We start from the raw sequence: 27,566 nt of genomic DNA on the forward strand, positions 1-27,566 counted from the left end.
TACGCTTTTATTCTTTGAGACAAAGGGAAACGTTAACTGAACTGTCGAGCTCAGGATTTCAGAATGGACCTCTTCAAAAGGTATGAACCTTTATAAATACCTTGTGAGAAGAGGTCCATTCTGTATAGTAGATCCGTAGATGTTCTTCTCATGTCCATGCTTTCCATCCACTCCCTGTGTAACGACTAAATATGTAATTCTTAATAGGGAGCCTACTCCCTAAACTACAGACCCCACTTGCACCGACGGCTCTGAGTATCATCCATCAAAGCGCTAAACACCGTGAACAGAGACGCCACAACATGCTTATAAAACAACTTTTTATTGTAAAACCCACGTCGACAACAAGAAAAACACAAATGTGGCTGACGCAGCATTTGACAACAAGTCTGAAGATTCAATGGCGGGGTGCGACAGGCGGGGTGCAGCGGCTCAGCTCGTCAGAAGGGTCGTGAAGATGTGAGCATTTTCACGTTCACGAGCAATCATGAAAACGAGGATTGTTCTCTAAAGAGTGAGCAGACGTACGGAGAAAAGAAGAGGTAGATGTAGGAGAGGATCAGTGATGCCTGCTTTAACTAGTCACCTTTTGTCCCTCAGTTATTATGGATTTTTTTTTTTTAATGATTTTGTTCATGTGGTAAGCATGACTGGTTGCATTGCTGACACCAGTATGCAGTGATATTGTTGTAATTAATAAGGTCTGGATGGCTCTCATCACCGCTCACTGGTGATAAACAGAAGTCCACCGGCGGTTTGAGGGCGGCGAGTTCACGTCCCAATCCGTCAGTGTCCATTAGAAATACAATACCTCCTGGAATTCTGATCATAAATTGCATTTGGATGGTTCGGGAGAATTTAAATATTAAATCCCTGCAGCCACGCTGTAACTGTTAAAAAAATGAAAGACGCACCGCCAAAAAACAACAACAATGAATTAAACAAACGACTCGCACATGATTGCCAGATAACTACTCAAAACACCTCAACGTAAAAGTAATTATTAGTCACAGACAAGACATTTGAACGGATACACATTTAAAAAATAAAGTACAAAAATGTTAAATATGTCTGGTCACAGGGTTCATATATATAAACCACGAGGAAATACTCCTCGTGTCAACGGAAGCTTTGTCAAAAACCTTCTAGATTTGAGAATTAAAAATCTCAACGCTTACAATTATAGACATTAAAAGGAGGAGCAGTGAAACCAGAGCTTCTGCTGGACCTCGTCACTGAGTGTAACTTCCTGGTTTGAATACTCCAGTTTTTCCCGAATAAAACTTTGACAGCTGTTGAATACAGTGCTGCTAACAATTCCTAAAAAAAAAAAAAAAAAAGAGCAGTCAAATGACGTTGTTTACTAAATCTAGGCTGCGTTGTACTTTGGATGTTGACACTGCTGCAATCAAAGCCGGACGCAAAGCCAGGTTTCAGTCGTTTCCCACTCAACTCAGCTGTTTTAACGCACCGAATAAATTCAAGCTCGGACAACACTGGGCCTTAATGCACAAACACTACGGCCCTCTCACCAAACACCAGATTGTGGGAGGCGATGCTATCAAACATTTTCAATCCAAAATGTGACAATTACTTTGAAGGAAAACAGCCGTCTGATTTGGTTTCGCTGTGGATGCATCCAGTGGATTCTACACCTTGAAAACAACACCGATCTGGAGCCTCGCCACACCGCCTCAAACTAATTTGTAAGATGAAATGAAACGAACACTTCAGCCGACACGACTCTTGAAACGGGTCGACGCGGCGCCCTCGTTGTCTTGTTGAATGGATTCAAACCCGCGAGTCCCGATTGCGTGTCGGCACGGAGAGTTCAGCTGATGGGTGCAGTGCATTGTGGGAACGACTCAAGAGGAAAATGTGCAGTCGTGTGTTTAGAGTGCGCTCTGTATTGTGCGACTGTGTGTGTGTGTGTGTGTGTGTGTGTGTGTGTGTGCTCCTCAGCAGTTGAGAATGGGCCTGCTTCTGTCTTGTCTGAACGGGAACACGGGGATGTCGGAGTCGGCCTTCCCTCTGTGGGGACCCAGCGTAGCCACGGCCTGGAAGACGACAAACACACACACACATTATTGTTGTTAATAGATGCCCACACACACACACACACACACACACACACGCACACGCACACGCTCCGACGCCAAAGTCACCTTTCTGACGGCCGTCCAGTCCTCCAGGATGTCCAAGTCGGGCAGCATGTAGACGATATATGGGCGTGAGCAGAGTTAAGGGCGGCGCCACACGGAGCTGAACACAAGGACGCGTCCAGACACCGGCATTTGGGATTCATAGGAGCAGCACGAATGCCAAGTGGTGTCAACAGTGACGGAGGACATTAACAACAGAAGGATATCAGACACCACCGAAGGCCGCCTCCTCTTCTTGTCCGGACTGAGAGCGTCCCTCCTCTTCTTCCTCCCCGATAACTCGTCATTCCACAACTCTAAGAAGAGAGAGAGCGGTGGATTCAAACGTTTGTGCGCACGCGTCGAACACGAAGCGCTCAGCGGTGCACGGAATGCGTGTGGCGCGTCTCTGCCTCCGCGATTCAAAATGTATGTGGTCGCACGACTGGGTCACCTGATGTGATGTCTATGCTGTGTCGGTCTTCCTCCAGTCTTCGGATTTTCTCCTCCAGTTCACTCTGTACCGTGTCGAACAGCAGCAGCTTCTCGCTCTGCGCACACAGAAGCATTGACATAATGAGCAAAAGACTGTAACACACATAAGCATACACGTGTGTGTGTGTGTGTGTGTGTGTGTGTGTGTGTGTGTCTGACCTCCCAGTGCTGGCATGCCGCCTGGATCTCACACTCATACTTGTTCTTCACAGACTCCAGACACAGCTCTCTGTAGATGCCTGATAAAAGCGGAGGGAATGACGGAGTGACTAAAGGAGGCCGGAGTGTGTCAGGGGTCCCGGGTGTGTCTGCGTGTCCCAGTTTACCTGCCACCTTGGTGCGGACCTGCATGTTCTCCAGCAGCACGGCCAGGGGCTCCAGATATTCCGCCGCCCGGCCGGCCTCCACCTCTCCCAGCTTGCTGTTCACCTGACTGAGACGCTCGTGATACAACCTGCACACACACACACACACACACACACACACACACACACACACACACACACACACACACACACACACACACACACACACACACACACACACACACACACACACACACACGGGTGTGACTCCAACGAAATCCTATCAATGAGATGAACTTCACAAAAAAAGCAATCTATTTCTGTCTCACTGGTCTTTGAGGTCTGTGAACTGTTTCTCCAGGTTAGACATCTCATCAAGACACTCCGTCCTCCTCCGCTCACAGTCCTCCTCGTCCATTTCTGGAACATGATGAAGCCACACACACACACACACACACACACACACACACACACACACACACACACCTCTAGGTCAATTATTATAAAGCTATGAATCGGGATGAAGGAAGACATATTTCTACTCGGTTATATGTCTGCCAGCCATAAACGTTTTTCAAATAAGCAGCGTCTGAATGACGGACGACTCATAGCGTGGGGACGTCCAGTCAAACTTTTGACAGGAACTACTTTAAATCAGAATCTCACACTGAAATAATGTCACTTTCAATGGCAATCCTTAAGATAATTTGAATAAGAAAGTTATGCTCATTTTCTACTGTAAAAAATAAATAAAAATCAATCATACCCGAGCTGTCTCCATCCTCGGAGACGGAGGTGGTGTCAGAATCCTCGTCCTCTGAGCTGGACGCATCTTGCTCGTGCTCCTCCACCTCCATCTCCTCCGCTGTGCTCTCCTTCTTCTCCCGGTCACGGTGCACTGGCATGGCAGCGGGACAACGGCAGACTGGTAGTGTGGGACAGAGACAATGTCAGGCTTTTTCTTCTTCTTTAGGCACAACAACTGAAGTGACCTGGCAGTTCAAAGGGATTACTAATAATCAGAACCCACTTGCGGAACATAGTTTCTTTCCCCGGGTATGATTTGAGAAAACCCCTCTCAAGAGTAAGTATGCAAGTAACTCAAAGCAAGTATGAGTTCATCATCGAGATTCGTTGATTACCGAAATATTTCCACATTTTCTGTTTTTTTCTGATCCATTTGTAATACCTTATACCCAGCCTATGGTAATAACCCCATTGCTGTTTACCAAATGCAGGTAGTGATGTGGGGAAGCCACCGAAATGCTACTCCAACTCAAGTATTATACATATTTATTTATTCATGAATCTGTATTGAGAATGAACCCCTCTTGGTAGGTGGTTTTAATATAACGTCATTGCTTGAGATTAGCTGTTCAATGTTCATCAAGCAAAGAGATTTTAATTGACTAGGACATTTAATGTGTTTTTATTTTAATTGTAATCCCCGTACGAGATAAATAAACAATAACAAACGACAACACGTCAAGTTAGCATTACGTTAGCATTTTAGCTATCCAGTATAGTTAGCGTTAGATAGCAAGAAACATTAGCACGACTTGTCACAACAATTTATCAACAAGGAAGCTAAACACTAAACCGTAACTCACGAGATGGGGAGGCACAAGATTGTTTAAAGAAAAGCAAAAGAAGCTTTAACTTTTCTCTTTTTCCCCCTCAATTTCACTCGTACCCACTCAGTACACAGCTAAGCTAAAAACAAATCTCAGAAGGGCGCATTTTATTTGTGTTGGGAGTTGTAGTTTTTATGTGTCACCAATGTTCTCGCCGCTTCAGGATTAACGATCAGCTGCAAACTACGTTACCCATCAGCCCTGTCGCTCGAGCGAGGAAGAACTATCGAAATTAGTTTACAACTTTAGTGCCAGTAAAATGGAAAACGCTGTTGGAGTCAGAAATATATTGCGATTATGTCACATTATTATATGACATCGTGTTGTATATGACACAAGCAGAGTTTGCTTATTGTTGAACCGTGTTGCCGTTGGATTTCTCTGGCATCCATTGCTTTGGTTCGCCCCCTCCCTCCTCCGCCATGATGTTTTCTAAGTGAACAGCTAGCTAGCTATGCTAACTAGCTGCTTTAGCCTCCAGGCTGCGGACTGTGGTGGAAGGGAGGAGCATTCGGGTGCGATGGATGGATGCTTTTCCCCGCTGCGTTTTACCCGTTTCGTCTCAGTTTCAAGCAGAATGCGACAACCACATTCACGCACTGAAATGCTCCGCGCTGTCGCGGGGGGCTGCTAATAACTGACCCGGGAGCAGCGCCCATTATTCCGTTACACTTGGAAGATTAACGCTAGCTAAGACCGATCGAGCGGCTACCCAGCTAGCGCCTCCCTGCTCGTCTGCCGTCGCGCTCTTTGCGTCGCCAGCCCCGGGAATGTTCTCCAAAAAGCCTCACGGGGACGTTAAGAAGTCCACGCAGAAAGTGTTGGACCCGAAGAAGGACGTGTTGACGAGGCTGAAGCATCTCAGAATAGTCATCGGTAAGTTAGCAGTCATTATTAGGCGTTTACGTGGGGGATGCCGCACCAAACCCATCTCAAACGTCACGACTTTCAAAGTCGCCTTGTATGTAAACAGATTGTTTAAATGACAAACTTAACGAGTAATGAGCTTTGTTGTTTGTGCGAAAAGTCTAAATATATATTACAAGTAAATGAGGTTCGCTGTATCCTCTATTGAGAGGACGAGGCTTTAAAGGCGTGCTTCACACTGTGTGCAGGTGGCAGTTTGATTACGCTGTCAGGTTTTTAAATGGCTTTTATTACCGTGTAATAACGTTGTTAGTCAGGCTGTTGTGATTTCTGCAGGGGTGAGCCTGAGTGCTGTGTAAAAGACCTGGGATGTGACAAATGCTGTGTGTTGTTGTTTTTAAACTTGTGTTTAGATGTGTTCCACTTCATGCCAATTGCAGTGTTTTGATTGTGTTGTAGAATAGGAAAGGGGTTGGTGAGGCAATGGGTATTAATAAGTGATGTGTGTGTGTGTGTGTGTGTGTGTGTGTGTGTGTGTGTGTTTTCACCCTCAAACACTGACTGGAAAGGGAAACAGCCTCTACTATTTCCTCTCTTATCTCCAGTACAGTAGCTCAGCTTCCTGTTTCTATTGTAAGAGCTCCATCCAGGGGAGAGAGGGAGAGAGAGAGTACAAGACCTTGATAGCAATCACAGAGACACACAAACACACTTTCCGTCACATTGTTTGAGAAGGACTTCTCAGAACAATAGCAAACCACACCGTTTTGACCACCGTGGTGCCAGACCTCCGTTTGAAGTAAATGCACATGGGCGGTAGAGATCAAGCCGGGTCAATGACAACAGCACAGCAACAATCTGGTTGTTGTCAGTTGTTGTTCATGCAATATTACATTACATTACATTTAGCTGACGCTTTTATCCAAAGCGACTTACAATAAGTGCATTTCAACAATGAGTACAAACTCAGAACAACAAGAATCAAGAAAGTACAATTTCTTCAATAAAGTTAAACCACAAAGTGCTATCAGTAAGTACCATATAAGTATTCACTTAATAAAACTGACTGACCAACTTCCTTTATCATAAAACAAGACCCTCCCCTCAAATACATTGTTTACCTTTGCCCCAATTTAGGAAACCGAGAGTGAAAGCAGGAAGAGTGTAAAGTCCCTGTTTCTGAGAAGGATGCTGTCTACACCGTGACTACATTCATGTTGAGGTTCCTAATCTAGCCATCATCTAAATAAGTATTGTTTTTTCAAGCTATTCATGTCACATCACAAGCTCAGAGTCTCCTTTAATTATCTGGAATACAACTCTCTCTGTTCCTGCCGTGACAATTCCTTAATATTGATATAAATATAAAACGTTTCTCTTTAATGTTTTCAAATAAACTAATTTAAGTCAGATCATCTTAAAATACTGTTTTATGGGCTCTTTCTTATTCAGAGTATAGTTGTAGTTAAGCAGGTGGTTTTATAGATTGCTGCGTCACACTTTTGACTGTGGCTTAAGAATAGCGGGTGAAATAGAAAAATAACTCCTGTAAGTCAGCCAATCGAGGTGCCGTGTGCAATCAGGTAGTGAGAAATGTTGTGTTAAACTATGGCATAGAGCACAGAGAGTGTGTGTGTGTGTGTGTGTGTGTGTGTGTGTGTGTGTGTGTGTGTGTGTGTGTGTGTGTGTGTGTGTGAGTGTGAGTGTGAGTGTGAGAGAGAGAGAGAGAGAGAGAGAGAGAGAGAGAGAGAGAGAGAGAGAGAGAGAGAGAGAGAGAGAGAGAGAGAGAGTATTTGAGTGCAAGCATGCATGCAGTTCAGCTTTCAGGCGTCATATAAACAAACCCAGAGATTACAATCACCAGAAGCTCCTCAGAGTGTCTACCTGTGAACATGCGCGTCATTTTAAAGCCTAATGTACTCATGAATGTGTGTTTCCTTTCACCGTCTGAACTTCAGCGGTGGCTGCATTCTCAGTGCGAGTGTGTGTTTTATCTCTGCGTCTTCTTCCTAACGACGGGTGTCGTTGAGGGTGGGATAAAGCATAAGAACTTCCCGTCTTTCAGCTGGGAGTTTTACACATGACATGTTTAGAGAACCTAGATGCTGATCACGAGGTTACGTTGTTCAAATTAATATATATGTTCATTTCAAAACCACATTATCAGTTATTCATTGCGAAGTGGTCTATAGTTTCTGTTTTTTTAACGCTATAATTTTATGAATGTTGTTCTCTGACTGCATACAGCTGTGAGAGTGAACAGAGACACATGTTGTGTGTGTAATGGGAAGATGCTGAGGGCGTTGTCCAAGTTTTGTGAACGTATGACGTGAGGAATGCGCTTTAGGACGTTCATGGAAACCGAATCGAGTGTCGAACGCTGTTTTCAGCACTGGGGAAGTTTCCGTCTCCTTGAGGATTCGATTCATTGTGATTTTTTTTTTGTGCCCCCCCCCCCCCCACCGCCCCCCCCCCCCCCATTTCCCAGAAAACGCGGAGCAGTCGGAGCTGAAACAGTTCTTCGACGTGAACTACTCCCACATCTACTATGTCTTCTTTGAGAACTTTGTCACCATTGAGGTCAGCCTCAAGCAAAAAGGTGCATTTTACTCAAACCGACATCCAAACATTTTGTATGAATTTTGATCGGTCACAGCTTTCACGGCGCCGAATCGAAGCAATTCTGTTTTGGCCGTGTCATTGTGCTTTTTGTTCCAACTTCTCTGTGTGTTCCAGGTCACAAGTCTCAGAGGGAAGAGCTGGACTCTATTCTCTTCATCTTTGAGGTAAGAAAAACAGTTTAAATCCAGAGAAGCTCTCGCTAAAAACGTGATGCAACACAACACTGAAACGGAAAACGCCGAAGCATTTGTGACTCCACAAGATCTAACTTTCTGCGGGGGCTCTTGGTCGGCACCACGGCACCAAGCAGGCCTTGACCTCAGACTAAGACCACTGGCAATTAGCAGCACTCAAGCTGGGCGGTGCTCGGAGCAGCCGGGATAAGATAGCAGTCGGTATGCGAGTGTTTACTGACCTCCGTTTGGCCCCGCACACTTTACATTCAGAACACGGCTGGGCAAAGAGTCCAGTGAGTACTTGGACTAAAGACTGTGCTAAATTTAGGTTTTCCCAGAGACGTGTGATTAGGAATAAAGATGGACAATAAACTTGAGCAAAAAAATTCTCCAGGCAGGAAAAAAACCCTATAAATACTATTAACACTCATAACTCAGAACATAACAAGTCTTGTTGCAAAAATGTGTGTATATATATATATATATATATATATATATATATATATATATATATATATATATATATATATATATTATTTATATTGTGTATATTATTTATTTTTTTCTCTCCAGAAAATCCTCCAGCTCCTGCCAGAGAGAATCCAGAGCCGATGGCAGTTCCACAGCATCGGTAACTCACGCAACAACAACAAACACACCCATCCCTCTTTTTTTTGAAACACAGTGACAGTTGATCTCACACACGCGTGCAGCGAATCAGATCATCCCAACAAACTGTGTGTTGAATCAAGTTGAGCTAGTTTTGGACAGCACGGACGCTCTAAATGATTATTTCTGCATTTATGTCAAAAGATGAACCAGCAGCAAGACTTCATAAGGAGAAGAATGCAGTGCTGTCCTCTCAATCCTGAATATGACTCCTATATTAGTGCCGGGGTTCTCAAGCTGTTTGGCTCCACTCACATGTTTTACTGCAGAAAATATAAAAAGCATCAACATAGAAGAAGTGGAGCTCGTTAGATTCTCTGAGCACTTTTAGTTTGACTTGGCTGACATGTGTTTCTCTTCCAGGGCTGATTCTCAAAAAGCTGCTGCACACTGGGAATTCTCTGAAGGTACCGCTCTGATTTGGTCTTCTAATCAAATCTACTAAAGAATGTACTATTTTGGATTCCCTTCACACCTCTTGTCCATCCCTCACGTGCGCCGTAGATCCGCCGGGAAGGCGTGCGCCTGTTCCTGCTGTGGATGCAGGCGTTGCAGAGCAATGCGGAGCGCGAGCAGCTCTGCATGTTCGCCTGTTTGATCCCCGGCTTCCCGGCTCCGCTCTGCCACGGGACGCCGCGCACCCTGGACACTCTGATCAACCCTCCGCTGAGTTTAACAGACAGTTAGTAGAGGACACACACACACACACACACACACAGTGGGGTTAGACTAACACGTGGGCTCAACATTCAGCTATCACTACTATGAATGCACAGGGTAGACATATGACAACATATTTAGCGTCATTCATTCAAAATATATTATTATTATTCATCAATATAAACACTAAATGTTCCTCCCCTACAGCTCAAGTTACCCCAGAAGAGATCACTCCATTGGTTCCTCCCCAGTCAGGTGACAAGAACCAGGAAGACCTCACCGCTTACTTTTTAGAAGCGCTGCTCAAATACATGGTAAACCAGGTATCCTCATTCTTCCTTACTAACACTTTTGCAAATGTTGTGCTGCCTCAATAATGCAACTAATGGGAGAAACCAGGTATGAGAGGTTTACTCACAGTATCATATGTGTGAACTATATATATATATATATATATATATTTATTTATAAAGAACTTGATGGTAGATGAAGTATTCGTCTAATCACTTACTGGTATCACTAACTGGAATGCAAATGTCACCCTTTATTGACACAAACAGACCGTGTTCTTGTATTTCCTCTTCTTGCTGCTATCACACACACACACACACACACAGACACACACACACACACACACACACACACACACACACACAGACACACAGACACACACACACACACACTCTTAACATTCTTCCTTAAAACAATGGTGCTCTTCTCCGCTTGACTCTTTCTGTGTGTGTGTGTGTGTGTGTGTGTGTGTGTGTGTGTGTGTGTGTGTGTGTGTGTGTGTGTGTGTGTGTGTGTGTGTGTGTGTGTGTGTGTGTGTGTGCACAATGCTCTCTTTATAACACAAGCCTGTTTGTCTTTTTGTGTGTGTGTGTGTGTGTGTGTGTGTGTGTGTGTGTGTGTGTGTGTGTGTGTGTGTGTGTGTGTGTGTGTGTGTGTGTGTGTGTGTGTGTGTCCACCAGGCCAAGTCTCTCGAGTGGCGCTGTAAAGAGAACCACGAACGTGGCTTCAGCTTCCTCTTTGCTCACTTCAGGAAGTTTTACCTTCCTCACATCTTTCCCAACTTCGCCACGGAGACCAGCCTCTACAGCCCGATACTGGGTGAGTTACACTTGAATCCCAAAGAGCTACCGGCGACTGTAAATCCTGCAGCCGGTTGGATCGCATTGAGCAGCAATATTGTCCACACACACACAGATAAAGAGTTCCCCTCTCCCCCTGCAGACGTGCCCCCGATGCGTCCCAAGCCCTACTACAGCGTGGTGCGCCGGGAGCAAGACGGCGGGGAAACCGTGTACTGCACCAAGGAGAGCTTCCTCCAGGCCCGGGTCATCTTCATCCGCTGGCTGGTTTCCTTCTGGCTGGAGCCACGGCCCAACACGCATGCACAGATCCCAGGAACGGAGGGCGAGAACGTCCCCAAGAACATACAGGTCAGCGCGTGCATATTAATCACAGCGACATAACCAAGGACCAAGGACCACATGCGGGACGTTATTTGTCTGATTTCTCCTCATTTTCTCACCCGTCTTGCATCCACCTTTTACATTTTCCCCTCCAGCGAGCGGCAGCCGGACTGGCGGCTCGCTCCGCGGGCAGCTCCGACGACAGCGGCGGCGGCGGGGGCGGGATTCGCTCCGACGGCCTCCTGGAAGGCAGCGGCTGCTCGTCCGGATCAGGCGGAGGCAGCGTCGGGCTGTCTGGGGGTTTAGGGGCCGGCTTGGAGCCCGAGCAGAGCCACTCCAACACGTCCACGCTGACGGAGAGGGAGCCCAGCTCCTCCTCACTCTGCTCCATGGATGATGAGCAGCTCACGGACATGGAGGTGGTGAGGAGAGTGCTGACCAGCTCCAGAACCAACGTCAACTTCATCACGGAGATCTTTCGACAGGTGAAGGAGCAATACCCTGTTCGATTAGTGGAGACGTTGTGTAACTGTCTTTAAAAGGATTTAAAGGGAGCAAAGTACTGCTGTGGACGTGGGCAGCAGCAAAAACATCCATGTCAGTTTACATGTACGCTATATTTAGAGTATTTTCACCGCTTTGCCTTTGCTGTCAGAAAGCCCTTTCTGAAGGGGAACTGAAGCTGCTACACCAATCTATGCTTTCTTCAAAATCACTGGACTCAAATGACAAAAACAGCCATTTTACCTCTCACCACTGGTAATAAATCTGTCATTCAAAAAATAATTAAAGGATCACCTCAGGACATCAATCACTTGACGTTTTCCTTTGCTTTTTAGTCATCTGATCTTGTATAAATTATGGTTGAACTGCATATTATACATACTAGCCCTCAACTGCATTAGGTATCTGACTGTACTATTTAAATTTTTATTCTGTTTGTATTATTTTTAACTGTTTGATCACATTATTTTTCCACGTTTTTGTATGTATTTTGTCCTTTCTGTGGACCCCAGGAAGATTAGCGGCCGCTAAGGCGTCAGCTAACGGGGATCCAGGAAATAAACTAAACTAAAACCACAATTGCTGCTCCACCACGGCTTTGACTGGTTAGTTTGTTTATCATTGTGCTACTTTGGTGTGCTGGTGGGTTAGTCGGATTCACCAACGTCTCAAAATAAGCAAACGCACTAACTGATCCAGGCTGCTGCAGACCAGAGACTCTGTGTTTTGTGATGTACAATTTTTGTCAACGGGGTCTTGTGACAAACAGCTTATTGCCAAGTATGTTTGCACAGGCAAGGAATTTGACTCGGGTGATTGGTGCACGACAATAAACACAGCGCATTAGTGTAAGACATAATTAAAAATATTAAATAAGATAAACAGACAAACAATACGAGTGCAATGACGTAGCGTAACATGGATAACTGCTTCAGCTGTCTGATGGCAAGGTAAAGCAGTTAAAATACTAAATATAGCGTCCACTAAAACCTCCTATGGAGTCGATCTAGGTGGTATTTTTTGTATTAGGTTTTATTTGCAGTATCATAAGGTTAACTGGTATTCTGTCCTTGATATAATATGTCCACGTCGTGGTCACGTGATCTTTTGCGACTATCAATCTTTTCTCTTTTTTAATCTATCCATAGGCTTTTCTCCTTCCCATGTGCGAGGCTGCAGCGATGCGTAAAGTGGTGCGAGTTTACCAGGAGTGGATCGCCATGGAGGACCGGCCAGTGTTCATGAAGGAGCCGGAGGACGGCCCCTATCCCACAACCAGCAGCCTGGACTCAGGCTCGCAGCTCGGGGACAAGGAGGACGAGGTGAGGAATAACCTGAAGTCAGGAATCCAACCCTGTAACGTTTAAGATGGAGGCAGTAGAGGCTGTGTTTGAACTGCCCACTGGCTATGTGTTCTCACTTTAATTGTGTGTGTTTTGTTTCCTCTCTTCAGGGAATGAATAATGCAGTGGACAGTGAGTTGCTGGAGTACAGCGTTCATGCCGGGGTTCAGACGACTCTACAGGTACATCACATGATCGTTTCATACAGCCACAAAAGTCTCATTGCTGCTGTTGTCTTCTTCCTGTTCTGACTTCATCTCAGAGAATAAATAGTCTGTGGAATAATTTGACATCCCGATCGCTTGTCATCTCACCTTGCAGGTATTTATCACCCACTCCTCCAATGTTTTCCTGTTGGAGCCGGCCAACGACATCAAGATCCTTCTGGAGGAGCACGTTGACATGTGCAAGCGAGTCCTGAACATCTACCGCAGCCTCGTCATGCACGAGACCATGGACCAGAAAACATGGTAAAAACACACAAGATACTCGATAAATCACATGTGTTACTATGGACTGGGAGACGCGCCATCACGATACATTTCAGGAGAATCAGGTTGTTTAAAAAAAAGTGTATTTGTTTACAGGGAGCAGGTCTTACTGGTTCTGCTGAGGGTCACAGAGTCAGTGATGAAAAGACCTCCTTCCATCATGCCGCAGGGCAAGAAGAACTTCACGCTGTCAGGCAGGCTGGCTGGACCGATCTTTCAGGTACGTTAGTGTCACCATATCAAACCAAAGATACAGTTTTTATGTATGATCTGTGTAGTAAAAGAGTTGCCTCTGGTAAATACAACAATGAATGAATGAATAGGAACATGCAATTGTTTACACCTTTTCTGGAAGGCGGACTTAACAATAATATAAAGCCCACGGTCCATTCATGCAGATGTTGCAATCATCTAATGAAGACGTTGTTGAATTTGATACAATATTGTTCTCAAGCATCCGGTGGCCTTCATGTTTTCTCTTTCTATATCGAGCATATATTTTCTATATGATTTTGACTATTTACGCCGTGATGAAGTTGAACAGTTTCCAGGTGTGGAGAGCTTCTGACGCGGCTGTGTGCTCTCCTTCCCTCCGTCTGAACAGACGCTGATAGTGGCCTGGATTAAGGGGAATTTAAACGTCTACATCAGCAGGGAGCTGTGGGACGACCTCCTCGCCGTCCTCTCCTCTCTCACCTGCTGGGACGAGCTGGTCACAGAGTGGTCACTCACCATGGAGACCCTCACCAAGGTACTAGAATTATTATTTCATTTTTTCTACAGGTGCTATATGGCCACATTGTGTATGGATGTGAATTAGTCAAGTTAATTTAATGTTTTTGCATAAATCGTCTTTGCTAGGACTAGTTGACCAGTTCTCTTGCTTCCATCTTAACCATTCTACTGCAGTAACATGAAGGTGTGTTGCTCTTGTTGTGCCTCAGGTGTTGGCCAGGAACCTGTACAGTGTTGATCTGAATGAGCTGCCTCTGGACAAACTCAGCGAACAAAAACAGAAGAAGCATAAAGGAAAAGGTTGGTTTTTCACAAGAGCCCTAAACCTGTATGAATCATGAAAAGAAAAAGGAGCTCAAGAAGAGCTGGGATATTTAAAATAACGTAATATGAAAGAGAATAGACCTTTTTTATTTACACATAAAGACACGTTTCTGATGGAGGGGAACATAAGTACTGTTTGAGAAATGACGTCACCGCTCCGCCCATCCACGCACGCCAGGTATCGGTTCGGAGGGCCAGAGGCAGATTGTGGATCGCTCCTTCTCCAAAGGCTGGAGCAGAGACCAGCCGGGCCAAGCGGCAGCCATGAGGCAGCGAAGCGCCACCACCGCTGGCTCCCCGGGCATCGAAAAGGCCAGGAGTATCGTCCGCCAGAAGACCGTAGGTCAGTATCCCTCCGTGTGTGTGTGTGTGTGTGTGTGTGTGTGTGTGTGTGTGTGTGTGGTGTCCTTTCTTTCCTCAGGCTCAAGTCGCTTTTATTTGTCTTGACGTCTTCCTCCTCTTTCCCCCCTGCCTCTCCGTCCGACAGGAAGTCTCAGTGTGTGTGCTCACGTCATTCCTCCTCCTCCTCTGTAGAGTCTTGCTTATGCGAATCCTTTCAACTGTGGCCACCGGTGTGAAAGAAACGGCCGTAACGCCACAGTGAAATCCCAGTTTAGAGCTCTGAGCAAGATGGAGGCAACTCATGCACGTGCATTTGCTTAAACTGCTTAATAAGCATGCGACAGCAACTACAATACACACAACTAAACGCTTAGTTCTATCCACATTTATCCTGTCTACAGATGTTTGCTTTTTTTAATTATTACTATAAGAAGCAACTACATAAAACAAATGCTGATTGAAGGGTTTCCGTAGAACCTAGAAAAACCTAAAGACGACCACACAATATATTTAATACCCCCGAATTGACATTAGCAGCTTTATTTTTCAGTGGCGTTCGCACCACTTGTACACGTTCTCTGAGTTTTCCTGTGAGAAATGAGCCCTCACATGCTAACCACCATTCTTGCAGGTGTGCGGTTGAATTCGTCGCATGTTCTTCAGCTGCAGAGTCGACTGCTAACGTATATTTAAAAGTTCATGGACGGGGTCAAACTCGCAGACTTAGCTTATTTTCTTGTGGCTGCGAGTAACCGGTGGATCCTCTCACTGCTAAGCCCCTCCCTCTCACTGCTCCTCCACCTTCCTTGTCTCCCTCCCTCTGTACTTCGTCTCCACGCCGTGAATAATTCTTCTTAATCTCTATCTTCTCGTGTCTCTCTTTTGACATTGTTTCCCTTCACTTTTCCTCCGCTCCCTTCACCGTTACCCTCTTTTCCAACCTCGTGCTCCCTTCATTTTCTTATTTCCTTCCTTGTTCTGTCTCACACTCTTCCCCCACCTTCTTCTGTCCCTCTCCGGTCTGCTCTTCCCACCTCTTCAGCCCTGCGTAGCTGCTCTACGGGAGACTCTCTGCTGTCCTCAGCCTTTATCCGCAGTGCTAAGAGTGCTCCTACTCTGGCTCCGCCTCTTCCTGTCCTCCTCCACCACCACCACCCTTTACTACCCCCCCTTGCCGACCAGCTGGCAGGTACACGGTCTTTGCACTCGCCTTTCACGCTTGTCCTCTGGAAAACTTGACATGTCTCGCCGTCCACCAGGATCTGAAACCGTGTCCCTGCACTCCCGTCTTCATCCATCTTTTGTCTTTTCTGAAGCAACAGTTTGCATGCGATCAATCAGGAATCATACAAGCCTTCCCTTTTCATGCCTGCCACCGGGACGTCATTTTCTCGAAGCAGTCAAAGGCAAAGCATGAAACGCAGCACGGTGTCTCAGTACTGATTGTGGTTATTGTTTTTTTGCTTTGGATTTTGCCCGGTGAGAGAATGAAATGTTGAATGCTGCAGCTGGAGACGGTTCCTGTGTCTCTGTTTCTGTTGACACGTCTGCATGAACCGTGACCTCTTGGTTGTCTGCCTGCTTGTTTCCCCGCCTGCTAACTAACCTGCATCTAGTTCTCATCTGCATGCCTGCCTGCATACGCATGCCCCTCCTTTCTTTAACTCGTTCAGCCTGCACTATTTTCTGCCTGTGACGAGCACTTGTTGTTCTCCTTGACCTCCCATCACCGCTGCTGGGTGATGTTTCTTTCAATGCCCTATTCTTGGGATGGCATTTAATTTGACTCATCCCCTTCTTTTCTGTAGGCAATGGTGATGATTTCACTTTTTCATATCTCAAGTATTTTTCCTTGTTATTTACTTGGGCGTTTGCTTTTGGTGTGTGTTTTTCTGATGATTACAGCTGTTTACTGACAATTTGACGTATTATCGAAGGGAGAACTTCGGATATCGGAAATACTATTTGCATTTCATGATTGCGATTTGAAATCTGTAATTCAGATCTCTTGTACACCATCTTGTAGTCATGTCCCTCCACTTTGCTGCTGTGAAACGTGGGATAATCAATAGAATAGTGATGATCATATTCATAAATCTTTACGTTTATGACTCGATGCGTGTGGGGTGTGGGGTGTGGGGGGCTCTTGTTCATTTAGAAGTGTGTGTAAGTCTGTATATGTGTCCACTCCTGTGAACCCCTTCACTAACCTCACTCCCTCCCTTCGTCTCCCCCCCAATAACCAGACCTCGAGGACCCGCCCATCACACTGACGTCCCGCATCTCTCGGATGCGCCACTCCTCCCAGAGCGAAGAGGCCCCTCCCACATCCTGCTCTGAGGTCTTCCAGGGAGGGGCTTGTGACCTGGAGGGCCCCGCCCCTTCCTCCCTCGCAAGGAGCAGCAGCGCCTCTGACGTCATGGAGCCCTTCATTGCCGAGCGGGTCAAAGGTGAAGACCCGCGGGGGGGTCCCGCTTCGACCCCGAACCCTCTCCCCGCCCACCACCACTCCCCCCCCTTACACGCAGTCGACAGCCACGCAGTCCAGCCTCTACCACACCCCCTCACCTCCCCCTCTCCCACCCCTTTAACCTTCTCCAATGGTGTCGTTTCCTCGTCCTCAGAGGGACAAGATGATGGTAGTGTTCACGACCCGTTGTGGCACCAGAGTGGCTCTCGGAGCCGGGGCTCGAGTTCGGATTGGGTAAGCGACTGGGATTCCGCCTTTGCCGTTTCATCTGAAAAGGAAATCGATATAGAGGAGGGCGAGATTAAGGCTGGGGCGGAGGAAGACAATTTATTCTCCTCCATCAGGGACTACCTAACCAACAAGGGAGGCGAGAGGAAGGAGGAGGCAGGAGAGAGAGATGGTCCCGGTCGTGTGGCAGAAAACAGCGTTGTACCCGTGCAAACGGGGATCGCGAGAACACAGATGGAATACCCGGGGCAAGTAGGAGAGGCAAGACAGGTGGTCAGGGAGAGCAGGCAGGTAAGTGAATCCGTGAGACACAACAGTGTGGACTCAGCGGAGGAGAATGAGGCAGAGCAGCGCAGCATCTACGAGTGCCTGGAGCTGCAGTGCCAGTGGCCGTCGCCCAATGCTAGGGGGAGCGCTAGCTTAGAGAGACAGGCTGCGGAGAAAAGGGGAGGAGGAAAGGCAGAAGGATGGGAAGGGAAATGCGATGCGTGGAGGGAAGCGGGAGAGGAGAAGCAGGGTGGCAAAGAGGCCGCTGCAAGTGAGAGGTCCATTTCAATCAGACAAGACACTAACACAGGGGAATGTAGCACTGAATCAAATCAAATTCCCCAAACGGCCGACCCAATTAAAGCCAAGACGTCCCGTAGCAGCACCAAGAGGCACCACTCCGGGGGCGTTCATGTCAGCTTCCGGCCCTCGACCGAGTCCGTGCAGTTCCACAATCCCCTCGAGAGCAAGGAGGCCCACTGGAAAGCCAGGCTGCGCCGCCTCAGTCACTTCCACACGCACAGCCACTCGGCCGGCGAGCGGCCGGGAGCTGGAGCAGGACCAGGGTCAGGGCCGAAGCCGGGAGCAGGAGGCGCAGGTAAGTTTGGCTCTGCGGCGGGGATCAGCAATAGAGCGGGGCCGCACGAGAAATTGGGGACTGTTTCGGATAGCGGCGGGGCAGGAAACGCAGCGACCACCGGAGGCCCGGAAAGCAGGGCCGGGACCGGAGGGGACAAGGACAAGCAGCATCCCGGGTCCTGTGCCGGACCCAACCTGGGCGCCGAGGCTCACCCGGAGGCGGCGGCGGCGGCGGGCAGCTCGGGTTCCTCCGGGTCGTCGTCGGGCGTCCGCGGCCGCCTGGGACGCTCCGCCTTGCGATCGCGAGCCTCCCGCTCCCGGTCCCAGGAGCCCGGCAGCACCGCCTCGCGACACCACCAGGGGGCTCTCCTCGGCGGCGTCTACAAGACTGTTGTTCACGCTCTGTCTTCGAAGCCGCGGCCCCGAGGTCAGGGGTCATCCCAGGGCTCGTCGCCACAGCGACAGGGCCGTGCCGCCATGGGCGACGCGTCGCTCAGAGATCTCTACTCCCATGTCCTGGGCTACTTTGGGCGAAAGACGACAACGCCAGGTGAGGATGGCAACGACTGAAACGAAGCGCTCACAAAGGACACAACTCTGGAAAGAAATTCTCATCAACACACAAACACCAACAACTCTCTTTTCCTTTTTGGCTGTTTTTAACTGGTTTGTTATGATGGAATGAATTTTTTCTTTTTTTTTGGGCTGACACTCATCATCTTGCTGCTGGACTGAAATTCAAACCCTCTGTTGATGTGTTTCCTCTTGATCGTAGCCCCTCCTCCAGCCTGCCTCCTGTCAGGACCCCCCCTCCCTGCCTCATACCTTCCCACCTCAAAAGCCCCCTACCTCCTCCTGTCCTCTTCCTTCTTAGGGCTTTGGGATCTTAACCCCCTCTCCTTCCCCCTCCTCTTCCCAACCTCCTCCTCCCCCTCCTCGATGTTGCATGCGGCCTCCTCGTGCCTCCCTCGCCTCCTCCCCGGACTCCGGCCCGTCTTCAGCTGCACTGGAGGAGAACCACAGTCCACAGAAATAACACAACTGCCCGTTGAAAAGATAATAATAATAATTATTATTAGTATTATTATTTTATTTGTATAGCACTTTTCAAGCTGGGAGCTGAAAGTGCTTTCTATAGACGGCACTAATACAAAATATCAAGAAGATAAAAAGCGCATTTTATAAATACATTTACAGATGAATCATTCCAAAGCATATAAGGTGGGACAGTTGAAACTATTAAAACAAACTTAAAATCCAGTGGTTGCACAAAATGATAAATGCATAAAAGTCAGTAAAGACAGGATTTAAAAGCGTAAAATCCAGCGGCGGGTCCCAGAAGCCTTTTTCAACTTTAGTTTATAAAGGTAAATCAATCGAGTCGACCATTACTACAAGTGTATGTGTCTGCCAACATGTTTCTGTAGTTCATGCTCAGGCCACCAGAGTGCAGCATAAGCCCTCATGTGAGAAAAGCCATCCAGATAATAGTGGTGGACACATGGGATTTGAATGAGTATGTAAAAGGTGTGCAATTTCAAACCCAACCATCTTGAATGGTTATTTTCCTTGTGCACAGCCATGAGGAGATATCAAACATGAGAACTGCACATTTGAATCAGCGGACGGCCTCTTCTTGTCCTCGGGGAAGCAGACTGCAAAACTGGGTTTAAATGATTTCATGTTGGGGATCAGGTGGTTTATATCTTTTGTGAGTGATGGCATTGCTGATGCGCAGCCACATCCCCCCCCCCTTCCTTTCTTATTTTATTTCAGGTGTGTTGCCTGCCAACCGTTTACGTACCATTTTACAGCCCAGAGTCTTTATATGTCACGGCAGTGCATGTGAAACATAACATCCTTCCGTGGATCAACAACACTTTTACTAGTTTAGAGTTCCAGTGAATTAAGACGACCCCAATCAGACTGAAACCAGGTGCCGTGTCTGTCTGGCTGTCCGTCCAGCTGTGTGTTGAACTACTGATACCCGTTGGATTGTCAGGCCTAATCCTTGTACTACAAACACAGGTGGAGTCCTGTATCATAATCATAAGCCTAACTGCACAACTTCACAGATTGTAGTACAACATTTTTGTTGCATGTCTCACATCCTGATAGGCTGAGCACATCTAGAACATGCACACATCTAATGCACCGACCGCAGACTGTCATCAATTAAGAAAAGACATGTTGGAGGGAAATGCAATTAATGTCAGCTAACGCCTCAAATTTAAACCTGTTCATGCTGTTGTGGAAATACATTGTACATTTATTTATTTGACTTTTTATTGATACAATAATGGGACGCAGAGACACATGGATTGGGAATGACATTTTTCAGGCCAACATAGTCTCCCATCTTTTTCCTGCACTTGGTGACGTCACGGCAAATAACCATGACGGTGAAACTGTGAATTAGACGACAAAATGATTTATCCAGGCTAGAGGCATCAGAGGTATCTGAAGAACATACACATTGTAAGCAGGGGTATACAGTAATGTTATGTTCCTATATTAGTTTGCGTGAGAAGAATCTGATTGGAATTACATTTCTGGGCTGTGCTAGTTCAGTTGGTAAATACTTCAGGTTCCTCCATGTATGTGGCCAAGCTGTTAGCGGAGCGTTCGGGTCTTAAATGCAAAAGAAAAGTGCAGCAGGGGGAGATGTGTATCCGGCAGGTGGCAGCAAAGGTGAGACGTTCCTTCTGTGTCTAATAACGCTGAAGCTGCATCGATCAAAGTCCTGGTGTTGGGTGTGGATGAGACCCGGCTCAAGTTCAGGGATCACAAACTCACACCGGCCGCCGCCGCCAAGCCAACCGCAACATAACTCATAGTAACACAACTGCACCACTTCTAGGCCTCTGATATGCTGCCTGTTTGGACCCAACGGGCGATGCTCTCTCTCGTCGCCCGCTCTCCGTGCATGGTGTGAATTAACTCCTGCATTGCTTCTCCAGTGGGTTTGCCTGCTGTGTCGTGGCTTTTGTTTAACAATCAGTCTTTTGCTAACTTCAGGGCCGACAGTACACACACACACACACACACACACACACACACATATATCAGGGACGGCCCTCCCGAAGCCAGAGAAGCTCCAGTTTGTTTATATGTATAGTTTTATCATAAATATCGCAGGAGCCATAGCTTAGCTACTCCGACAGCTGCTAACGGCGCTAACGGGAGTTTCTCTGACTGTTAGAAAGTGAGACGGGCCAGATCAATGATGTCATCACATCCCTTAATAGAGGGGGTCGTATACATATGGACTTCTAGTCAGCAAGTCAGTCTTGATTATATAATATATCTTATAGACTCCAAAACATCATTTCTCAGTTTTGTGTCTTTGAGCGATTTGTTGGGGTGCGGATCTGCCACTTTCTGTCATTGTGCGTTTGTTCATCTCACCTCTCTGCGTGTCCATCTGTGAATCATCATCCCTTTTTCTGTGTGTGTGTGTTTTTAAATGTGGGAACTCCCCGTCTCTGACTACCATCATGTATCTGCCCTCCAGCCAACAGAGAGGAGGTGGTCCAGAAGGCCCGTCCGGTCTCCAGTGACGTAGGAAGCACCAACCCGAACTTCTCTGACCTCATGGATGAGTTCATTCAGGAGCGACTGAGGGCCAAAGGGACAGCGGTGAGCACAACAACACGCATGTACACAGATTAAAAAAAAAAGAATTACCAAAGAAGTACACTTCTGTTAATGCATATTAATTATTGGATGCCTGGTGTAGCGTCCGGAAGAACTTAGCCAAACAACTTAGTTCTCTCGTTCTCTGAATTTATTTTCAAGGCAACACGCAGGTTGACCGTCCAAAAACACCACGAACAGCCGGAGGTTCGGCTCTTTAACACACGGTTTTCCATCATGAACATCTAGCATTTCTATTGGCTCTAACATTTCTAAGAGGAGGAGAATCGTGTCCTCATCTTTCCTCACAAGACTGGAACGCAACGACCAGTCTGCTTCTCCAATGTCAACATACTGATACACAGGTGTGAGGGTCGTGGTGCAGAGCGTGGAACCTTGAGGAACCTTGAGGAACTTTGAGGAGCCTTGAGGAACCTTGAGGAACTTTGAGGAACCTTGAGGAACCTTGAGGAACTTTGAGGAGCCTTGAGGAACCTTGAGGAACCTTGAGGAACTTTGAGGAGCCTTGAGGAACCTTGAGGAACTTTGAGGAGCCTTGAGGAACCTTGAGGAATGTTTCTCACAGACATTATTTGTTATGCTGAAGTCGCACAACCTGAACTCTAATAAACATAAGAATAATGAAATGCAGAACATCTACAGAATATAAGGACTAATATTATCACTTCTCTATGCACAGGGCCGTCGTGGCAGCAGCCCCGGCAGTCTGGAGATTCCCAGGGACCTGCCGGAGCTCCTGGAGACGGTTCAGAGTCTTGGATCGCGGCCCTCAGACGACCTCCGACCTATTGATGACCCGGGGGTTCCCTCTGAATGGACGTCCCCTGCGAGCGCCAGCGGCTCGGACATCATCAGCTCAGACAGCCAGTCGGACTCCTTCAATGCCTTCCAGGACTCCACCTGCAAGTTTGAGAGTAAGTAACAAGCTGAGGCTCGCGACACATTTAGTTTGACACAAAGATCACGATCGTTTTGGTTTGCCATACATGTTTTATAGTGTCAGAATGAAAAGAAACGGCCCTTATAAGTTGCTGGGATTTGTCTCGATCCGGAAACCTCTGACCGTGAAAAATGTGTAATGGGCAGGATTTTTCTTCTTCTTTTCTTTAGACTTTACTTTCATTTCAGAAGCTTGTGAAAGAGGCGCTGGGTCCGGGGGCGGAGGTCGAGGCAGCTCGCTGGACCAGGACAGCCTGGGAGGGGGCGTGGCCTGTGACGAACACGATGTCGCCAGTTTGACGACGCTTCACATCGACTCAGAGACCAGCAGCCTCAGCCACACCGTCACCGTCACCGGTACGCACACCAGCACCCGTCATCTCAGCAGATCTAAATATTACACACTATACAATATCCACACTATACAACATGCTGCAGATAGTTTCATAATAATCATGTTTTTCTGCATAGCTGTATAATTGGAATGTTAATTTGTCATATCATCATTTTGTTTCCTGTTTCATTATCAGCTATAACGGCATATTTTAGGCCATGGGGGTAATGCAGTAAAACATTTTTATATATTACATTTACAAGGAAAAATATTCTGAAAAATATTGTGCGTGTGTGTTTGTGGGGGGGGGGGGGGGGGTTTTGTCTCTCTTTTGCCTCTCTTTTTAAGGTTGGATCATTGCCATCGCACCACAGACGCCACAGCGTGCCTATTATTACATTTGTATTACATTTATTTGTGTAGCCCAATATCCCCAGATCACACATTTACCTCATAAGCCTGCAGTGGATGACCTAATCAAATCATCCTTTGCAATCGGATTCAGCAATAAAGGAAATACTCACCATATTATCATGAACATCCAGCGCTATTAGGCCGTTGTAATCAGCCTCCTTAAAGGTGAACTGTACATCACTCATACCATCTCAGAAAGAGGTTTTGAAATAATAAAAATGTTCCTGGTTTGTGCCAAACTACGTAATGTTCGTAAGAATTCTGGGTCCTGGACGACTCAGTGAAAAGTGTTGTGCATGTCTCGGTGCCCAGGTTCGGAGAGTGCGTCTCCCATGCAGTCCCTCGGGGGCTCTCGCTCCCAGACGCCCTCCCCCGCCACCCTGACAGCTGACCACGCTGACCACGCTCACTCACACCTACAGCTGGACCAGAAGCTCCACAACTCCGTCCTGCAGACTCCAGATGACTTGGGTAACACTCGCACACACTCCCAAACATACTCTTACTTCTGTGTTGTACGAAGCAAGACTAACGGATTGGCTCATTGGTTGATTCAAGAAACCAGCGAGTTCCCCAGCGAGGACTGCAGTGTCATGGCCGGTGGCTCTCTGACCGGATGGCACGCTGACGTTGCCACGGTAATGTGGCGGAGGATGCTGGGCATCCTGGGGGACGTCAATGGCATCAAAGACCCGGAGATCCACGCGCAGGTCTTCGACTATCTGTGCGAACTTTGGCAAAACCTGGCCAAGGTATGATTACATCTACAAATGATGAGACAACACTTTCTACAAAGATTGTCGGGGTTGAGTGTAAAAACGACGCTTTTTCTTTTCAGATAAGAGATAATTTGGGCATTTCTCTGGACAACCAGACGTCTCCCCCGCCCCCTGTCCTGATCCCACCTCTGAGAATCCTCACCCCCTGGCTCTTTAAGGTAGGCGTGACTGAGGGATCCCTGCAGGACCTGTTGATTTTCATAACATTGAGATTTAGTTACACATGAGAATAATAACTATCTGTAGCTATTTAGGAATTGCCATGCTTTGATCAATCCCCTTTAATAAAGAGAAATCAAAATGCTTTTGTTTGCAAAAACGGAGATGGGGATACCTCTGCAAACAGGCCAGCTAACACCAACACCTGCTCTTGTGTGTGTGTGCGTGTGTGTGCGTGTGTGTGTGTGTGTGTGTGTGTGTGTGTGTGTGTGTGTGTGTGTGTGTGTGTGTGTGTGTGTGTGTGTGTGTGTGTGTGTGTGTGTGTGCGCGCGTGTTTTCCTGCAGGCCACCATGCTGACGGATCGTTACAAGCAGGGGAAGCTTCACGCCTACAAGCTCATCTGCAGGATCATGAAGAGACGGCAAGACGTCTCCCCCAACTCCGACTTTCTCACACACTTCTACAACATCATGCACCAAGGGCTGCTGCACCAAGACCAGGTAGACTGTGGGCACTGGCACATTTTTGTAGGCGATAAACATTTATGTGCTCAGCCTGTGTGACTGCTCTAGCTCTGGCCGTGTGTTTGTGGTTTCTGCAGGATATTGTGAACACCATCATAAAACACTGCAGTCCCAGGTTCTTCAGTATCGGGCTCCCTGGAGCCACCATGTTGATCCTGGACTTCATCATAGCGGCTTCTAGAGTCACCGCCTGCTCATCGCTCAACGTAAGCAGCAGCGTGCTCGTGAGCAGTGTTGCGTTGCGATCACTGTGACATGAAGGGCACAAGCTGGCGCATACAAACAGTCTCATTTTAATTTCCTCTGTCCTTATCCCTTCTCTCTTTTTCCCCCCTCCTCCTATCGTAGGCGCCAAGAGTGGAGGCTCAGATCCTGCTGGGCTCTCTGGTGTGTTTTCCCAACTTGTATGAGGAGCTTCCAGCCCTCCATCCCACCACAGCCGAAGTGGTGCTCACCAAGTTCCCCGACGTCAAGGTAGATGGATGCAGTAGAGGTTTGGGTTTCGAGGGCTGAGACAAGTTGTCACGCCTCTGTGCTTGGGCAATATCACTATTCTATGATAGTAAACCACAGTAGAATAGGGAGAAGAGAGGAAAAAACATATTTCAGGGAGATGGGTGATGACATGTTCATGACTTTTATTTTCCTGTTATAGCTCCTAGTGTAGAGAAGAGTAAACCTGTCATCTGTCACACACACACTACTCCTGCTGACTCCAAACATGTCAGTATACTCTCAGAACCAAACTAATAGGTTAATGCCTCATTAGCCGTTCTTGGAACAAGCTAAAATGGGAGTAATGTTGTTGTTGTTGTTGTTGCCGCCGTGTAAAGCGTTAATGCCATGCGTGGCAGCACCTCGGCTCCGCTCGCTGGCTGCTTACAAGACAGAAACTTGTTTCGAATCACTAAGCGGTCATTAGCGGTGACCGGAGGGACGGGACCTGTGTGCATGTGTGTGAGAACACCTCATGTAATTCCATGAAGCAAGGAAAAACAATGCGAGTGTGTGAGCACTCAGTCAGCGTCTGTCACACACACCTGGAGGAAAAGGTTACGGTTGTGACCTGAACGAGAATGTGGAGAACTTAATGCCTTGTATTGTGTCCGGCTTGTTAACTGTGTTTGTCTGGATGGTTTTTAGGAGCATATTATCAAAACCATCCTGACCTCTGCCAGGGACGAACCCTCTGCTCCTGCCAGGTAAGCTATCCCACCTTTTGAGATAAAAGAAGAAGAAAAAACATGCCGTGACTTTACTCTCGTTAAATTAAATAAAAAGCCAATTGTCGCAACTTTGCGACTTTTTTTTCTTGACTTCTTCGGGAACAAGGACGCGTGGGGAATGTTCTGAGTGTGCAGAAAGTTTAGAAAACGAGCAGAAATAAATACATTTTATTATAAATGAATTTAAGTGTATTAATTGTGTAGTTGACGTTATTAACACAGGTTACGTCCTCAAACAAAAGACACAAGGGAAGAGGACAGATGACATGTGTGTGTGTGTGTGTGTGTGTGTGTGTGTGTGTGTGTGTGTGTGTGTGTGTGTGTGTGTGTGTGTGTGTGTGTGTGTGTGTGTGTGAAAAGATTACATGAGATAATAAGAACATTAGATGCAATACAGAAGAGAGTCTTCCTGCATTGTATTTCAAGCTGTCACCTGAATTTACATCAATGCCTATATTCCCATATAAACTTGTCTCACCTGTAAATTATGTTATCGAACGTCTGGGTGCACCTATTTGTGTTGACTGCTTGCCAGCGTGGTTTTGTTTTCCCTGTTAGTTGGTGAGTTTATAAATACACGCGTGTGCCTGCCCAACATACAAGCCGTGTGGATCACGGCGGCTTGTGTATCTACCTGTTCGTCACACTGAATTTGTTCCGTCAGGTGCGTGGCTCTGTGCAGTCTGGGTATCTGGATGTGTGAGGAGCTGGCCCATGGGACTCAGCATCCGCAGATTAAGGACGCGCTCAACGTCGTCTGTGTCACTCTGAAGGTCAGTGAAGGTCACTCTGTGCGGCTTTGATTGGTGGAACATTGATCTGCGCAACACTGCCGTGTGTAAGCATCTCGTCTGTCTGGGTATTCGATGAGGCCTGACAAGAACGCATTAATCCCATAAGGGAAATACTTCATTACCTTTACTAGTTTAATATAATAAGCAGGTTTTTTAAGTAGGAGTTTGAGATCACACAATGAGAGCTGCATTTGTTTGGTGTTGGGCCGTTTCCCTAACATGGCGGGGCAGCACGGAGCCAAAGTGTGATGGAAAAACATTGTTGGAGACGATTGTTAGTGTTGGGGAAATTGCCTCAGTTGGTATTGTCTGTTTCAGGCCACTAGACTGGGAGGCCTGTGGAGCCGAAACAGTACTGTCCAACATTCACTGTCTCATCTATAGCCAACACACACACACACACACACACACATACTTTCCCACCTTGGAATCCCTAGCTTGTGTATCGGCAGCCAATGGCCTGCTAACACAT

The 27,566-nt window shown here is 47.0% G+C and overlaps 2 protein-coding genes across 3 annotated transcripts in view; one reads left to right on the forward strand and one right to left on the reverse strand.

Moving 5' to 3' along the window:
- Positions 1-340: 340 nt before the first annotated feature.
- brms1la (BRMS1 like transcriptional repressor a) lies at positions 341-4,642 on the reverse strand. 2 transcript variants are annotated; one of them, XM_079217217.1, is made up of 9 exons: positions 4,552-4,642; positions 3,708-3,866; positions 3,271-3,361; positions 2,963-3,090; positions 2,796-2,875; positions 2,596-2,692; positions 2,369-2,458; positions 2,166-2,230; positions 341-2,057 (listed from the first exon to the last, which is right to left on the reverse strand). In XM_079217217.1, the coding sequence occupies exons 2-9, from the start codon at positions 3,844-3,846 to the stop codon at positions 1,959-1,961; spliced, it is 789 nt and encodes a 262-aa protein (XP_079073343.1). In that variant the 5' UTR covers positions 3,847-3,866; positions 4,552-4,642; the 3' UTR covers positions 341-1,958. The 2 variants fall into 2 exon arrangements, with proteins under 2 accessions (XP_079073343.1, XP_079073342.1); XM_079217216.1 differs by having other exon boundaries at positions 2,796-3,090.
- Positions 4,643-5,345: 703 nt separating this feature from the next.
- The window catches only part of ralgapa1 (Ral GTPase activating protein catalytic subunit alpha 1), a gene marked incomplete at its 5' end in the record, with an annotated part of 57,323 nt that continues 35,102 nt past the window's right edge, over positions 5,346-27,566 (forward strand). Inside the window, 30 exons of the mRNA XM_079217211.1 lie at positions 5,346-5,451; positions 7,931-8,041; positions 8,179-8,228; positions 8,814-8,871; positions 9,273-9,316; positions 9,414-9,591; positions 9,777-9,892; positions 10,541-10,679; positions 10,803-11,011; positions 11,140-11,469; positions 12,637-12,810; positions 12,942-13,013; positions 13,153-13,301; positions 13,419-13,542; positions 13,927-14,073; positions 14,267-14,357; positions 14,560-14,724; positions 15,766-15,912; positions 16,970-18,817; positions 21,782-21,906; positions 22,604-22,838; positions 23,035-23,220; positions 23,924-24,082; positions 24,170-24,363; positions 24,450-24,548; positions 24,895-25,050; positions 25,152-25,280; positions 25,423-25,548; positions 26,218-26,276; positions 26,965-27,073. Coding sequence (XP_079073337.1) covers positions 5,346-5,451; positions 7,931-8,041; positions 8,179-8,228; positions 8,814-8,871; positions 9,273-9,316; positions 9,414-9,591; positions 9,777-9,892; positions 10,541-10,679; positions 10,803-11,011; positions 11,140-11,469; positions 12,637-12,810; positions 12,942-13,013; positions 13,153-13,301; positions 13,419-13,542; positions 13,927-14,073; positions 14,267-14,357; positions 14,560-14,724; positions 15,766-15,912; positions 16,970-18,817; positions 21,782-21,906; positions 22,604-22,838; positions 23,035-23,220; positions 23,924-24,082; positions 24,170-24,363; positions 24,450-24,548; positions 24,895-25,050; positions 25,152-25,280; positions 25,423-25,548; positions 26,218-26,276; positions 26,965-27,073 — 5,835 coding nt within the window. The remainder of the gene's footprint in view (positions 5,452-7,930; positions 8,042-8,178; positions 8,229-8,813; positions 8,872-9,272; positions 9,317-9,413; positions 9,592-9,776; positions 9,893-10,540; positions 10,680-10,802; positions 11,012-11,139; positions 11,470-12,636; positions 12,811-12,941; positions 13,014-13,152; positions 13,302-13,418; positions 13,543-13,926; positions 14,074-14,266; positions 14,358-14,559; positions 14,725-15,765; positions 15,913-16,969; positions 18,818-21,781; positions 21,907-22,603; positions 22,839-23,034; positions 23,221-23,923; positions 24,083-24,169; positions 24,364-24,449; positions 24,549-24,894; positions 25,051-25,151; positions 25,281-25,422; positions 25,549-26,217; positions 26,277-26,964; positions 27,074-27,566) is intronic.

The sequence above is a fragment of the Taurulus bubalis genome (genome assembly GCF_910589615.1).
Source record: "Taurulus bubalis genome assembly, chromosome: 4".
NCBI classification, from domain to species: Eukaryota; Metazoa; Chordata; class Actinopteri; order Perciformes; family Cottidae; genus Taurulus; species Taurulus bubalis.

Coding starts and splice junctions, on each gene's coding strand:
- brms1la (XM_079217216.1), bottom strand. CDS start 3,846: ATGCCAGTGCACCGTGACCGGGAGAAGAAGGAGAGCACAGCGGAGGAG. Junction 3,362..3,707: donor CGAGGATGGAGACAGCTCGG/GTATGATTGATT, acceptor ATCATGTTCCAG/AAATGGACGAGGAGGACTGT. Junction 3,091..3,270: donor TTCACAGACCTCAAAGACCA/GTGAGACAGAAA, acceptor GTGTGTGTGCAG/GTTGTATCACGAGCGTCTCA.